At 58.6% G+C, this 14,996-nt stretch overlaps 7 protein-coding genes across 7 annotated transcripts; 5 read left to right on the top strand and 2 right to left on the bottom strand.

Annotated features, from left to right (window-relative positions):
* Positions 1-11: 11 nt before the first annotated feature.
* Positions 12-3,997, top strand: C8Q71DRAFT_903120 (pyridoxal phosphate-dependent transferase). The gene is made up of 8 exons (XM_047928810.1): positions 12-160; positions 212-403; positions 462-1,477; positions 2,007-2,032; positions 2,093-2,368; positions 2,436-3,020; positions 3,135-3,288; positions 3,355-3,997. The coding sequence occupies exons 1-8, from the start codon at positions 123-125 to the stop codon at positions 3,738-3,740; spliced, it is 2,673 nt and encodes an 890-aa protein (XP_047784807.1). The 5' UTR covers positions 12-122; the 3' UTR covers positions 3,741-3,997.
* On the top strand, positions 3,801-6,379 carry C8Q71DRAFT_23709 (5-aminolevulinic acid synthase). The gene is made up of 3 exons (XM_047917203.1): positions 3,801-4,693; positions 4,753-5,324; positions 5,381-6,379. Exons 1-3 carry the CDS (start codon positions 4,023-4,025, stop codon positions 6,169-6,171), a joined length of 2,034 nt encoding a protein of 677 aa, XP_047784806.1. The 5' UTR covers positions 3,801-4,022; the 3' UTR covers positions 6,172-6,379.
* On the bottom strand, positions 6,333-7,042 carry C8Q71DRAFT_730862 (ubiquinol-cytochrome C reductase; the record flags this gene model as incomplete). Its single annotated transcript, XM_047922137.1, has 4 exons — positions 6,333-6,637; positions 6,689-6,783; positions 6,845-6,884; positions 6,938-7,042. The coding sequence occupies 4 exons, from the start codon at positions 7,037-7,039 to the stop codon at positions 6,587-6,589; spliced, it is 288 nt and encodes a 95-aa protein (XP_047784805.1). The 3' UTR covers positions 6,333-6,586.
* C8Q71DRAFT_730860 (uncharacterized protein) lies at positions 7,043-8,044 on the top strand. Its single transcript, XM_047922136.1, has 2 exons — positions 7,043-7,757; positions 7,820-8,044. Exon 1 carries the CDS (start codon positions 7,085-7,087, stop codon positions 7,745-7,747), a length of 663 nt encoding a protein of 220 aa, XP_047784804.1. The 5' UTR covers positions 7,043-7,084; the 3' UTR covers positions 7,748-7,757; positions 7,820-8,044.
* A 367-nt stretch (positions 8,045-8,411) lies between these two features.
* Positions 8,412-9,922, top strand: C8Q71DRAFT_696508 (alpha/beta-hydrolase; the record flags this gene model as incomplete). Its single annotated transcript, XM_047919916.1, has 5 exons — positions 8,412-8,509; positions 8,562-8,612; positions 8,662-9,620; positions 9,679-9,792; positions 9,852-9,922. The coding sequence occupies 5 exons, from the start codon at positions 8,412-8,414 to the stop codon at positions 9,920-9,922; spliced, it is 1,293 nt and encodes a 430-aa protein (XP_047784803.1).
* A 270-nt stretch (positions 9,923-10,192) lies between these two features.
* Positions 10,193-12,708, top strand: C8Q71DRAFT_730852 (uncharacterized protein). Its single transcript, XM_047922135.1, has 14 exons — positions 10,193-10,432; positions 10,492-10,691; positions 10,768-10,930; positions 10,993-11,162; positions 11,222-11,354; positions 11,426-11,464; positions 11,518-11,628; positions 11,679-11,744; positions 11,795-11,896; positions 11,949-12,086; positions 12,141-12,293; positions 12,345-12,464; positions 12,519-12,557; positions 12,605-12,708. Exons 2-14 carry the CDS (start codon positions 10,506-10,508, stop codon positions 12,649-12,651), a joined length of 1,467 nt encoding a protein of 488 aa, XP_047784802.1. The 5' UTR covers positions 10,193-10,432; positions 10,492-10,505; the 3' UTR covers positions 12,652-12,708.
* On the bottom strand, positions 12,709-14,490 carry C8Q71DRAFT_903114 (homoisocitrate dehydrogenase). The gene is made up of 9 exons (XM_047928809.1): positions 14,161-14,490; positions 14,068-14,109; positions 13,917-14,010; positions 13,799-13,867; positions 13,607-13,738; positions 13,382-13,548; positions 13,275-13,322; positions 13,136-13,216; positions 12,709-13,075 (listed from the first exon to the last, which is right to left on the bottom strand). The coding sequence occupies exons 1-9, from the start codon at positions 14,424-14,426 to the stop codon at positions 12,850-12,852; spliced, it is 1,125 nt and encodes a 374-aa protein (XP_047784801.1). The 5' UTR covers positions 14,427-14,490; the 3' UTR covers positions 12,709-12,849.
* Between the last annotated feature and the right edge of the window lie 506 nt (positions 14,491-14,996).

Here is a 14,996-nt window from a genome sequence, read left to right as displayed (position 1 = left end):
CGCTGAAAGCGGAAGGACTGGTTTGATCTGAACCACGTGGCCGAGTACGTAGCGCGCCATCGTCAACTCTTCGTCAATCCGACCTGTGACTGCGACGACCATCTCCTCGCCCGTCGCCCAACATGTACAACGGCATCGGTCTCACTACTCCTCGCGGGAGGTCAGTCCCTTTGGCTGATATGTGTTTTCGTAACTGACCGCGTTTGTACAGTGGTACAAATGGCTATGTTGTGCGCAACTTGTCCGCCTTGCGCGCCCACCAGAGCGCAGCCGACCGTGCCAGTGCATGGGACATAGCACCCCCAAAGCACAGGGAACCAGATGCTGCTATCCTGGAACACGAGAAGAAACGCAAGGTGGAGGTAAAATGCTTGGAGCTGCAGCTGGAGTTGGAGGAGAAAGGGTGCGTCGTTGCTTACTGCACGGTGAAGCTGGTCTTCGCTCAACTACTTCCTTCGCAGTCTCGAGGAAGACGAAATCGAGAAACAAGTTGACGAACTGCGCACGAAGTTGCTTGCCAATCTCAACGCGATGGCCTCGAATGCAAAAGGCCTGAAGCCCTCGGATACGCATGCCATTGCCGCTGCAAAGAAGGAGGAGCTCAACAAAATGGCACGGGCTCTAGGTACTCGCTCGGATTACACGGAGGGAGAGGCGTTTGACAGGGAGAAGCAAGAGGAGAATAGGGTGCGGAGGATGGCGGAGAGAGAGGAGAGGGACAGGCAAAGGGACGAGGAACGCGAAAAGATGAGGTTGCAGAAAGAGAAGTGGGAGGCCGAGCGGAAAGAACGAGAACGTCTGCGGCGTAGGGAGGAGGACAGGAGGAGGAAGGAGAGGGAAGAGGAGATGAATCGCAGGGAACGAATGCCTCCGCCGCCAATGCCTCCTCGCGACAGGGAGTACCGCGACAGGCGCAGCCGGAGCCCAGTCCGCCGGGATCCTGCCGTTCGTGACAGAGACTACGACGATCGTCGCCGACGGCCTGTGTCGCGCTCGCCTTCACCACCGCCTCGTGGACGTCGCCCGTCTTCACCCTCCCTGTCCCCGCCTCCTCGCGGCCGCCGACCGTCGTCGCGCTCGCCTTCGCCGCCTCCCAGGGCTGCGCGCCGCTTCTCTTCGCGCTCACCCTCCCCTCCGCCTCGCGCGCGTCGCCCCCCTACACGCTCTCCCTCACCTCCGCTTCGCACGCGTCGCCCTCCTACACGCTCTCCCTCACCTCCGCCTCGCCGCGTCCGCCGCCGCTTCGACTCGCGCTCCCCGTCGCCTCAGCCGCCCTACCGTCGTTCAGGCTCAGTTGAACCTCCCTCGCGTGGCGCGCGGGGCATCTCGGACTCTCCCCCTCCGTACCCACCAAAGTCACCTCCGCCGCGGTATCGCCGTGACCGCGGCCGCTCGCCCTCGCGCACGCCTTCGCGTTCCCCGCCACGCGGTGCTGGCCGGGGTGGCCGGGACTCACGCTCGCCCTCGCCGCCCGAACGTGCGCCGCGCCGTGGACGGGGGCGCTCGGCTTCGACGGGATCTTCGATGTCTGTTAGCTCGAATGGCAGCCGGAGTCGGAGCAGGGATTGAATATTGAATGTGTGCTTCTTGCTTGCCTTGCTCCAGTATTGCCCATATGATACGGCGACTGTGTCTATGCAGCACCTATTGTACTATAGCTATTGCCTCGAATCCAGGTCATGTCCGTTCTCGTCGATCTGCTGTAGCACCTTTCGGTAAGACCTCCGTATTCATAAGTACATGCTGAACGTTCCGAGTCTGTCGAATGCACTGTCAAATTGCAGTAATAGCGCATCACGTGTGGGCGAATGTTTCTCTGCCACCGTCATGACTCCGGACGCTCAGGGCCCTCATATCGCGGCGGACAGCCGGCATACCGTCTCCTCCCTCCCCCAAGCACCTAGGTACACCCTCAAAAGCTGCTATGTCGCGCTCTGGTGTGGCTCGTAGTCTTGTTAGCTGCCCGACGCGGGTAAGCGCCCGACAGACTCAAGGGTTGCGTGCAGTCAGGCATGCTTCGTCTTTGCCTGAAGTGAGTTGCTTTCATTCGGTCGTTATACGAAGCTGACGCTGCGTGTTGGACTCCTCGTAGAATGCACCTCATCCTGCGGCGTCGATTCCTGACGTGCCGTCTACGAAGTACACGGCGGTGACCCATCCTGAGGACCCGTCCAGCGTTCCCCGCAGTGTCAAGGCCATGATCGACCGTTCTTCTGCCTATGTCCTGCCTGTTTATGCTCGGCCGCCTGTCATCATGTCACACGGGAAGGGGGCGTACATATGGGACACTGAGGGTCGTCGCTACCTCGATTTCAGCGCTGGTATCGCCGTCAACGCGCTGGGCCATTCGGACATGGGTGTTGCCAATGTGCGGCTTCAATCTGTGCATGTCTAGTCCCGCGCGTCACTGATGTTGTAACATTTGTCTTTGACAGGTAATGGCGTCGGAAGCGGGCACGCTCTTACACGCGAGCAATGTATACCACAACAAATGGGCGGGCCAGCTCGCAGAGCTGCTCGTGAAGCTCACCCAGCAAGAGGGCGGCCTCGGCTGGGAGACCGGCTCCACGCACCCACCCCAAGGTGCGACCAGCGGCGCGAAGGTGTTCTTCTCCAACTCCGGCACCGAGGCGAACGAGGGTGCGCTGAAGGTCGCGCGGAAGGTGGGGAAGGCGCGCTGGGCCGCGTCCACGGGCAAGTCGTGGGACGACCCCGCCTGCGACAAACACGAGATCGTCTGCTTCGAACGCGGGTTCCATGGTCGGTCGATGGGCGCGCTGAGCGTTACGACGAACCCGAAGTACCAAAAGCCGTTCGCGCCGCTGCTGCCTGGCGTGAAGGTCGGCAGGCTGAACGTTCTGGAAGACCTGGACAGGTTGCTCAGCGAGAAGACGTGCGCGGTCATTGTGGAACCGATCCAAGGAGAAGGGGGTGTCCACGCCGCCGATGTAGCTTGGTTGCAGGCTCTTCGAAAGAAGTGCGACGAAGTTGGCGCGGTGCTCATTTATGACGAGATCCAGGTGAGTCAAATTGTCATGTCGTCTTTGTGTGTGAGACTTCCCCTCAACACTCGGAGGCTACGGGCTACTACGGGCTCTAAATATGTCCGCTGACTTTGATGATATGACCTCCAGTGCGGTCTCTATAGGACAGGTTCGCTATGGGCTCATTCTACAATGCCGATCGAAGCACACCCGGACGTGGTCACGATGGCGAAGCCATTGGCAAATGGGTACCCAATTGGCGCGGTTCTCATGCGCGACGATGTGGCGGAGACAATGACCGCTGGTAAGTGCATCTCCATCTGCGTCACGGTGTCCGGTACAGCAAGGCTGACCGCGGTGGTACTGTCAGGTTCGCACGGGACGACGTTCGGAGGCTCGCCGCTCGCGTGTGCGCTGGGCTTCCACGTCCTGTCACGCATCTCGGAGCGCTCCTTCGTGTCTAACACTATGGAGATGAGTGCATATTTGTCGGGGCGTCTCGCTCAATTGCCGCGGTGGTTCCCGAGTATGGTGCAGCCGGGGGTTCGGGGACGCGGGCTGATCATGGGCCTCGGCTTCAAGGACGCAAGTCAGCCGGGGGAGGTGGTGCAGATGGCAAGGGAACGGGGCGTGTTGCTGCTGACTGCGGGTAACGATGCCGTGCGACTTGTTCCCAGCCTGAACATCGGGCGGACGGAGGTGGACTTGGCGGTGAACGTGATAGAGAGCTGTCTACATGTGATGCAGAATGCGTAGATGAATGCAGTGTCTGAGGCATAACATAGGGACTGAGGCGGCCAGCTGACAGGCGACGGCGAGCGGCGGGTGGCGGGGAGGCCCCGGGGAGAGACGGTGGTGCCGGTGGGACGACAGCCACGTCCGACAGGGGACTCGCCGGGTGCACCGAACTGCCATTCGAAGATTCGGCGGGCGTCTGCTAATTGCCACGCCGTGATTGGCTGCCCCGCTCGCCTCGTCCCATAAGAGGAAGCCGTCGCTACCCGTCACCGACCCATCTCTTCCCCATCCTTCGCAGCCATGGACAAGCTCTCGTCCCTCGCGAAGTTCAAGTCCTCCTGCCCCTTCCTCGGCCGCACCAAGTCTTCCACCCTCCGCACCCTATGCACCTCTTCTTCGCCCCGCTACCCGTCGCTCTCGCGTCTTACCGAGCGTGCGACCCAGTGCCCCGTCATGGGCCCCGCCTTGCAGACCCGCTCCAGCCAGATGGTCGCCGGCTACGCTAGCTTCGCGGGCAGCGCGGACATCCAGAAGATACACGAGGAGAAGGGTGTCTTCCCCATCCCCACCGGCACGAACATCGAAATGTGCCCGCACGCAACCAAGGCCCTTGCGGCTGCGCGCATGGCGGAAGACCTTGCGAAGGCGGCGAAGCACAAGGCGGCGAAGGCGGCCGCGAAGCCGTCCACATCCGCTGCCCCTAGCGGCTGCCCGTTCCACGCCGCTCAGGCTGCCCAGGGCAAAGGCAAGGAGGCCGCTGCCGCGGGCGGCTTTAACTACGACAAGTTCTACGCAGACGAGCTGGAGAAGAAACATCAGGATGCTTCTTACCGCTACTTCAACAACATCAACCGCATGGCGCACAAGTTCCCCATCGCGCACACCGGTCACCCGAAGGATGAGGTCGAGGTGTGGTGTGCGAACGACTACCTCGGGATGGGTAACAACCCGATCGTACTCGAAACGATGCAGTATGTGTCAATCTCGGATCTGCTCTAGCCGATACTGACGCAATGCCTCGCGTCCTCAGTCGCACGCTCGATACCTACGGCCACGGGGCCGGAGGCACTCGGAATATAGCGGGCAACACCGGCATGCACCTTGCCCTCGAGGAAGAGCTCGCCGCCTTACACCGCAAGCCTGCTGCGCTGGTGTTCTCCTCCTGCTACGTCGCTAACGATGCTACCCTCGCCACCCTCGGCTCAAAGTTACCCGGGTGTATCTACTTCTCCGACTCCATGAACCATGCCTCCATGATTCAAGGTATGCGACACTCGGGAACGAAGCGCGTCATCTTCAATCACAATGACCTCGAGGACCTCGAGTACAAGCTCGCGCAGTATCCGAAAGAGACCCCCAAGATCATCGCCTTCGAGAGCGTCTACTCGATGTGCGGTAGCATTGGACCCATCTCGCAGATATGCGACTTGGCCAAGAAGTACGGTGCCTTGACGTTCCTAGACGAGGTACACGCTGTTGGCCTATACGGACCTCATGGCGCTGGCGTCGCGGAGCACCTTGACTACGAGGCGCAGCAGCGTGCTGGCAACAGTCGTGAGCCTGTCAAGGGGTCGGTCATGGACCGCATCGACATCATTACTGGTAAGTAGTTTTTGCGGTGTTGTATGCGTGCGCTCTCATTGATTTGCCCTCGCCAGGTACCCTTGGCAAGGCCTACGGTGCCATTGGTGGTTACATTGCGGGCTCCTCGGACTTCGTCGACATGATCAGGTCGTACGCTTCCGGGTTCATCTTCACCACGTCTCTGCCCCCTGCGAACATGGCTGGCGCCCGCGCCAGCATCTCGTACCAAAAGGAGTACCTGGGCGACCGTCAGCTCATGCAGATCAACGTCCGCGAGCTGAAGTCCCGCTTTGAGTCTCTGGACATCCCCGTCGTTCCCGGCCCTTCGCACATCGTCCCCGTCCTCATCGGTGATCCTACCTTTGCGCGTCTCGCCTCCGACATGCTCCTGGAGAAGCACAACGTCTACGTGCAGGCTATCAACTACCCGACGGTTGCGCGCGGCGAGGAGCGCCTCAGGTTCACGGTTACCCCCGGACACAACATCGACCAGATTGCGCGGCTCGCGAAGGCGGTCGACCAGACGTTCACGGAGCTGGGCATCAAGCGCACGTCGGTCTGGAAGGCGGAGGGTGGGCGCGCGGGCGTCGGCATGCCCGATGCGAAGCCCGTCGAGCCGATCTGGACGAACGGGCAGCTGGGTATGGTCGACGGCTCCGCGCCGAAGCTTTTGAGGGCGGGCCAGAAGCGCATCGTGGATGCCAGGGCCGTTGCGGTGACGCGCGAGAAGTTCAACGACCTGTTGGGTCCGGTCGTTGAGCCTCGTGTGACCACGGTGCAGCTAGACATGGCCGCGGGTATGCGTCCCCTCGCGTTGCCTGCGGACGCGCTCCTCCCGGCTTCTGAGGTTTCTGTCTCTGCCTAAACGCAGTGGTGTATTACTCTTGTCGACGGATGGGTCGGTTCGTCAACGACCCTGCACTTGATTAGATCAGCAGCCGCTGTGTTGTCGTACGTGTACCGCTGATGTTGTGAACAAAAGTGAATTGTCGTCGCCCTTGTCATTTGGCGACCTCCGTCTATCTCCCTTGTGTGAACTGTGTGCTCAATTTTCAGTAACATCATTTTGTCGTCAGCCTGGCTGCTTGGTGCGACGCCAGCTACGTCAGGACTTTGCCAGTGTCCAAAGGACGAGAAACTTGAAACTGTATGCCGGCTGGTAGGAGCCGAGTTCGGACGGACGGTGCAGAAACTAGTGACCGACCGGGCAGGTCAAAGAGTTTTAGGGGTCCATTATACTTGGCTCTGTGATAGCAATGCACATGTGCTCCATCTAGTCTCTATGAGTCTTCATCCTGGATGTAGCGGTCACGGATGTCCTTCCACTGCTTCTGTGCGGATGTCAGTACGACGGCATCCAGGAGGGAATTGCTGCGACGCACCCCCTTGTTCCAGGTGTCCCAGAACGACGTGATGCCGGTGTCAAAGCCAACGCCGAACGCGAATGCTCCGGCGAATATGGTCGTCACGAACACGCCTGGTGGAAAACGAAGGGGTTGGAGGGGAGGAGCGCGGAGGAATACGGAATGACGACTCACTGTTGCGCTTGACGATGGAGTTGTAGAAAGCGTTCGCCAACTGCACGGACGTCCATCAGCATCCCTGTCTTTGCTGTGGAATTTGGTACTCACGGAGCCCATGGCTGGATGTGTGCGCGGGGACGGTGACGGAGGAGGTGAAGGTGCAAACCGGCGGTGCCGGGATGGCAGGCGCCGTGCGCGATAGGCGCCCATACGGAGGTCCTCGCAAATTCGCGCGCTGTGGACGTTCCGCTCATCATGTCTCTGCTCAGGCAGCGGGTCGCTGCCCTGCGGCCTCTGCGCCAGTCCTGCCGCGCCGCCGGCCTTGCTACACGAGCGGACACGAGTAATCTCGCATTTTTCGACGACCTCAGTGGGACGCCGCCCCCCTCGACGAACCCGCCCTTGGACGACTCTTCGTCCTTCCCCCAGCCCTCGATCACTATGGACCCGGAAGACACAGGGCCGCCCAAGGGCGAGGCATACCCCCTCAACCCTATAAAAGTCAACGAGTCCAAAAGTGCTGAGATAGCGCAGGGGAAGCTCCAACAATCGGTCTATGCTATCTACTGCAAGTCGAATAAGTCGAACACGATCGTGTCTGCGACCCGGCCGAGCGGGCATATCCTGCGGACGTACAGCGGTGGAGCGATGGGGTTCAAGGGCGCGAACCGGTCGAGCTACGAGGCTGGCTACCAGTCCTGCGTGGCGGCCTTCAAGGTGCTCGAGAAGGCCATGGAGACGGAGAAGGACCCGAAGTGGCAGTTGTATTTGAATGGGAGAGGGCAGGGGCGGGATGCGTGCCTGAAGGCTGTAGTGTCGACGGAGGGGCAGGTGTTGAAGCACAGGCTGGTCAAGGTGATTGACAAGACGCCTATAAAGATCGGAGGTACGAGGTCGAAGAAGATGAAACGGCGGTAGTGCTGTCTGGGTGAGTTGCATGTCCTCCTGTGAATGTATGTTCTGCGCTCTTACACGCTTCCGTCGTTGTAGGTCGCAGTCTTCCGCTGCAGTCCTGTGCATCCGCTGTTCCATCGAGCCCTGGGCTCCTACACTACACCCCTTACACGCGGCTACCTTTGAATGAGAGACGGGTATCTCACTGCTAGTCCGACTCTGGCCAGGTGGGCTAGAGCTACTGCTGCCGACAAACTTAGCACCAGGTGTAATGACCCTGCGTACACGCGGGATGATAATGGAAGGTGGTCTATCATTGCATGTCCGCGGAAGAAGTCTACCATTCAGATTGTGCGATGCGTCGACCATGTCCTGCTATCCTCATCCGCCCGTAGGCACAGGCGAGGCGCAGTTGTGCGCCGCGGAGTCGGGCTGGCTATTGGCTGCAATGCCATATGTTGCCGTTCGCCGAGTTGAGGTGGCTGGACACGCGTTATGCGGCTTATGTCATCGTCACTGCCTAGCTTACTCCGTCGACGAGTCCGTTCGGCATGTGGCACTGGCTGCGTCCCCTCGCATTATAATCCGACATCGCCGCTCCCCTCCTCCCACCTCTTCTCTCCTCTCCGTCTACCTCGCAACCATATCCTCTGCACTCAGACTCGCTAGACTGCGGCTTCCACCCAGCATGGCTGCCACCACCTCAGGTACATCACTGCCCGGCGTGCTGCCGCTGCCACCCGCCCGAGAGATTCCATCTACCTTCATAGCTAGTATGAGAAGCTGGTGAGCACCATCGGATCACACATAGGTTGCACCGGTCTTACATCCATGGCAGGTGGTATGCTGGCGAAAAGGAGAGCGCGGCGGCGGAAGAGCGGTTACTCAGGTGCGTCCGCCATGTCGGATGTGTAAGCCGTTCGCTCATTGCAGTCCAGGAAACTGCCCTTCTTCCACCCTGCCGGCTCACCTCCGCCCACGCCAGACGGCAATTACCAGGTGGTGGCAGAGAGCAAGCGCGTTGAGCTCGACAGCCCGAAGCACTACATTAATACCTTCATCATGACCCCGACCTCACAGGCGACGTCGTCCTCCCGCTCGCCGGTCGTGCTGCTACATGGTTATGGAGCGGGACTTGGGTTCTTCTTCCAAAACTTCCTCGCACTGGGACAGTGGGCCGGACGGCGCGGGACGTCTGTGTTCGCGCTCGACTGGCTAGGCATGGGCCGCTCCGCGCGGGTTCCGTTCGCCGTAAAGGCGAAGCGAGACGACATCGACGGGAGGGTGAACGAGGCTGAGGGTTTCTTCATAGACTCCCTGGAGCAATGGCGTGAGCGCATGGGGCTCGAGCGGATGACGCTCGTGGGGCACTCGCTCGGCGGCTACCTCAGCGTCGCCTATGCGCTCAAGTACCCGACTCGTGTTAGCAAGATCATCCTGTTATCGCCTGCAGGCGTGCCTCGCGACCCGGAGAGTACTGTGTACTCGCGCGAGGTGACGGACGAGCAGGATACGAGCGCGTCAAGCGCCGACCATGCTGAGGCGGCGACGAAGGGTAGGCTGGAGCGGATAAAGAGTGGGCAGGAAGATGTACAGAAGAAGGAGAGTCGGTCGCGGAAGATCCTCACATACCTCTGGGAGGAGGGCTGGAGTCCGTTTCAAGTCGTCCGGTCGTCGCTGTTCTGGGGACCCATGCTCGTGGGCAAGTACTCTAGCAGGCGATTCATCGGGCTGAGTCAGGACGACACTCGGGCGATGCACGACTACATAGTAAATCTTGTCCTCGCGAAGGGTTCGGGAGAGTACTGTGTCTCTCATCTGCTCGCCCCCGGCGCCCACGCGAGGAGACCACTCGTAGATCGGATCCACGCCTTGAAGGTGCCGATCACCTTCGTTTGTGAGTACCGGCAACTTCGTTGCGCTTTCCAGGGATGTTGATCGGTGGTTCGACACAGATGGCGAACACGATTGGATGGACCCTGAGGGTGGTTCAGAAGCCGTTGAGAGACTGCGCCAGGCAGGTAACGGCGACGGCAAGATGTATATTATCCCTCATGCAGGCCATCATGGTAAGTATCATAGTGCCCCGCAGTCCGCACTTCCGGCTCACAGTCCGTCGTCTTTGCAGTCTACCTGGATAACCCGAAAGCCGTCAACGACCTGCTCGTCAAGGAGTTAGACCGTTCGCTGAAGGCATAATCACGACACACATTACGACAGTAGACCGCACGTACATCATTGGGACGCGGCGACTATATACACACTCTTGCACGGATCATACCTACCTACTATCTTTTGCTGGGCTATTTAAGTGTGTACTCTAGATGTAGATTGGGCTTTTGCGTTCGGACACACACATTCACCTGTTGTACTATGTTCCCCTAATTGCAATATGTTACCCTTGCGCTGTTCATTGTCAACGACATTGTATCAGTGTGAAGCATGATGCATGAATGCGGAGGCAGAGCGGGGGTTGCCGCTGTTTCCCCGCTTCTGCGATCACTTCTCCGTGCCTCATGCCTCCAGGCTGCCCAGAGGTCATGCCGCCGATTGTTCGCATGTACTCAACGCCCATCCTTTCTCTTCTACGCCGGAGAGTCAGAGACTGGCGGAGCACTGCAGCTGCCTGTGATTCACGCAGGGTCAATCACACTGCGTCGATCAGTGCTAGGTAGGAAGCCTGAGGTTTCCTGAGTTCGTGTACCAGAGGTGCGTTGAGATCATGCTGAGTGGTCCGTCTCCTTACGATTCCGATCAATGAATTATAGCTAGATCCCCTGCCATGGCCAAGAAGGGCCCGCCGTATACCGACGACCCGGAGTGTAAATATGTGGTCGTCGAAGATCCATTCCCGGGACACAGAACGGGCAAGGCGCGGGACCAGGCGTACTGGGACTGGCTCAGTGGATGGGTCTACTACATGACCGGCAAGAAGGCAGACCCTACGTCGATCTATTTTGTCCATACGGTAGGAGCTACGCGGCGTTTTGTGAATGGTCCTCTCAGAGGCGCTGACACTTCAGACTTTATCTCGCCGCCCATAGAAAGATGAAGTCATTGTGCAACTACCAGAGGAATACGACGTGACACCAATTCTCGGTGTCCATGTCTGGCGTGAGGTGCTCAAGTGGGGGCAGGAGCGAGATAAAGATCGCGTCTCATACGTCTTCGAGTACAACTACCGAAACCATGGCCGCCCTGAGAGTCGTATGTCGCCCCTCGCTCGGAATATCTGCGCTTATGAGGCTCGTTTGCTGACGAAGAACAAGATGGCTGGGAAGAAGCATGGCCCACCGGTGGCGGCCCTAATGACCCGAATAAGTTTCCTGTCAAGTTTCCGTATCCCCACCCGCATTGGGCGACAGTTCGGGGAAGGAACTGCGCAAGTCTGGCATTGCCACTCCCCCGGACTCGGGAGCGTACGCCAACTCCTCCACCTGTAACTTGAATTCTCTTTTCTATCCGAGGCGAGGCAGCAGCTGAGTATTACCGTCATAGCCAGAACCAATTTTGTTCGAGCCATACGAAGCACCTGCGCACCTGGCTGATGCTCGGAATGCGCAACTGGACGAAGAATTGCACGAGCCAGAAGAGCAAGATGTAAAGCCAACGATAGGTGTACCGTTGCCAGGTCAGATCTTTGGGTTCATTACCTTCTGTCTTTCAATATCTACTCACTCTCGCCACCACCTCTCATTGCAGGGCAATTCTTTGTAGATAAGCGAGACCCTTACGAAGAAGGTGAATTCGCTCCACTTTTTATGCCTCACAATCGTCTGACACATGTTTTACAGAGGATGCAGCACTCCGACTCGTCAAACAAGAACCATCGAACGATCCAATCCTCGTGAAGGCTGAGCCTTCCGAGGTGATAGTGAAACAAGAACATCCTGAACCTAGAGCAGGTATACGCCCAATGTTTGGTCCTGACGTAGGCAAACTGACCATGCCCCAGAACCGCAACCTTCCGAAGCGTTTCTTGCGGCCTTCAATCGCCTGGAACGCACACGCGCCGGTCAAGGTGGGTAGCTCCAGTTGATCAGATATGTAGCGTACTATGTGGGATACTAGAGTCAAGTGCGAAGCGCGAGCCGTCCCCGACCGGGGAGCCTCAGCCATCACAGGAGTTCTTGGCTGCATTCCAGCGATTGGAACGAACGCGCGCAGCGCAAGGCGAGAACGACTTATCCACGCATACGCCAGTGCTTGTCTTACATCTATATAGGCCAGGTTGAGCCGGGGCCATCAAGGACACCTATCCAGACGCAACTTACTCCGCCCACAGATCGCGCACGCTCTGATACGTTGGCTACGAGCACCTCACCAGAACGCGCGCGCTCGGGGACATGGACGCTAACACCCGGTGAGCTTCTTTCACTATAACCTCTACCGCATCTGTCTCAAGTAATGTGAATAGGCGTACGCGTCAAGCCGGAGCCTCAAGAGGACGCGCTACCCCCAACACCGTTCCAGACCGCGCAGGGCGTTAGTCATGCCCCAAGGCTCGCGGCACAGAACATGCGAGTGAAGCCAGAACCCCAAGAAATGAGGTTACCTCCTCCATCGCGTCGTACGTGTGGTGTTCTGTCTTCAGTGTCAAGTGTATTCATGTAGTCGGAAGCCACTGAACCTGCTGCGGTCCGGGTGAAGCCTGAGCCGCAAGACCACAGGATACCTCCACCTGCGTCCGCACGTCCTCCAGAGGACGTGCGCACGCAAGACCCGAGGCAGCGCAGTAAACGTAAGTCAGGCTATAGACGAATCGGGCGTCGGTTGACTTGTTTCCATCCTTCAGTCCCGTCCTTCAAACGCGTGAAGAGGGATGAAGACGAAGGTGTGTTTCGTCTATCGCCGCTGCTTCCCTGATCTGACGGTATGCAGGCACCGCGAAGCGAATCAAGACCGAGCATGAGCACAGATATCCGTGACAGACCGCGGTACAATTACCCTGCCATCCTATGTAGGACTCACCACACTACAATAGACTCATCACATCTACCGCGACATGTAACACGCTTGCTTGATATATGTACTAGCATACTTTTGATACACTGCAAACTAGCCACATCTTTCTGTCTCATTAGATCACGCTTACACACCTAGGGATAGCCTGAGCAGACCCCGGCTCACAACCGCTTGAGCACTGCGTCGAGGACCTCGGTCGTCTTGCTCTTCCCGCCCAGGTCTGGCGTCAACACCTGACCCTCGCGGATGACCTGGTCGACCGCCTTGTCCATCTTGTCTGCGGCTGCCGCGTACCCGAGGTGGCGGAGCATGAGCGCTGCGCTACGGATGGACGCGAGAGGGTTGGCGATACCGCGCCCGGCAATGTCGGGTGCCGAGCCGTGGACGCTGTGGTAGGTCGGTGTTAGTGTATCCTCGAGGAGATTGGGTCAATGATGTATGACGTACGGTTCGCCCATGACAAAGTTGTCACCTGCGTTGACGGAGGGCACAAGACCAAGCGAGCCAACGAGGGCTGCAGCGGCATCCCTGTTTCCCACCATTCATATGAGGCAAGCAGGGTGATAATTGAGATGGAGACACGCACGAGATGATGTCGCCGTAGAGGTTCGGCGCGACCATGACGTCGTAGATCCTGAGGAACGCGATTCGGTAAGCAACGTGGGCAACAAGGAAGTCGGCGATAGGTCTTACTGAGGTTCCCGGAACAACCGGTACACAGCGCTGTCTACAATCTGCTCCTCGATCTTGACACTGTCGTACCTACCGTCTCCAACTACACGAGGCACGGCGCGAACGGTGTCTCGGAAGAGACCATCCGTGACGGAGAGGACGTTGGACTTGTGGATAACTGTCACTTGCTAATGGCGAGGCTGAGATTCGCACTATGCCAGACAGGATGACAAGCGCATAACATACCTTGCGCGGGCGACCGAGTGCGATCTCGAATGCCATTTTGCCGATACGGTGGGATGCACGCTCCGTGATGAGACGCGTCGCGCGAGCCTCCTTACCGTGCTCACCGATGCTCATCGTCTCTTGCTTCACGTACTAGAAGCGATGGGAAGACCGTCAGTTCACAGTCGAAGCCAAACCAGTACCACGGCGCACCAGACACTCAGTGTTCTCACGTACGACCACGAGGTCGATGTCGGGCTTGTCCTCGGGGTTGGCAGCGACCTGCTTCGTGCTTCAGCGAATGATAGGCACATTTTGCCAGAATACATACCGAGATGACTGGTCGGACGTTCGCGTAGAGGTCTAACCGCTTACGCAGTGCGACAATAGGCGAAGAGTAGCCTGCTACTTTGTTCACGGGGGAGCTAGGGCGTTGACATTCAGCGACGATACGCCTGCGCAGCACACGCACTATTACACACCTGACAGCGCCGAACAGGGCGCAATCACAGTCTTTGAGTGCCCTGAGCTTCATTAGCAGAAGCTACATGAGTCATAGCACTCCGAGGACGTACTGGACCGTCTCCTCCGGCAAGGCCTCTCCCGAGGCAGAAAATAGCTCAAACCCTGCCGCCAGGTCAACAAACTCGGGCTTGGGAATCTCAGAGCCCAATGCTTCGATGGCAGCGCGTGCGGCCGGGATGACTTCCTGGCCAATACCATCTGCAGGGATGAGGCCGATCTTGAGCTTCTGGCGGTTCACAGGGACCGCAGTCGCCATCGAGCGCAACATTGCGCGCGAGGCGAGTCTACGCGAGGTGAATGCTACACGGAGGGACATGGTGGACAGGAGGGGCGGACGGAGAGAAGATACACGGCCGTATTCAAGCTGTACTGTATTTTGTTGACGCAAGGATGTCGACCGGATCGAGATTCCCATCGAGATCCCTCCTGCGCGTCGCGATCACGTGTAGCGCGCCCTCATTCAACAGACGCGGTTAATGGGCGTCTAGAGCCATTCTTCTGCCACGCCGTCGACGCTCGTCCGTAGCCACGATGGCCTCTCCGCCGGATTCTCCTACCCGTCCGGCCTTCACAAACACAACCAACACACAATTTGAAGATGTCCCTAGCCTCTTCACTCAGCCGACCACAGGAAAACGCGCATCGGGCGGTATTGACGACCGCGAAAAGAAACGCGTCAAGCTATCTGGCACGGAATCATATGCGGAGGAGGACGCCTCGTCAGACAGTGATTCTGATGTGGATATGGTGGACGAGTGGGCTCTTCGGGCGCGGAAGCGGAAGCATACCGTCTTTGGTATGCGCGATGCTGCTATGATGGCTACCTCGTCTTGGGCCTTGCGACACAATACACGTGAGTCGGTACACGACTTGCTGAAGGACGGCA

Source organism: Rhodofomes roseus, assembly GCF_022264815.1.
Source record: "Rhodofomes roseus strain CIRM-BRFM 1785 chromosome Unknown C8Q71scaffold_1, whole genome shotgun sequence".
NCBI classification, from domain to species: Eukaryota; Fungi; Basidiomycota; class Agaricomycetes; order Polyporales; family Fomitopsidaceae; genus Rhodofomes; species Rhodofomes roseus.
The sequence above is the reverse complement of the archived record's forward strand: the minus strand, read 5'-3'. Positions and strand labels throughout refer to the sequence as shown.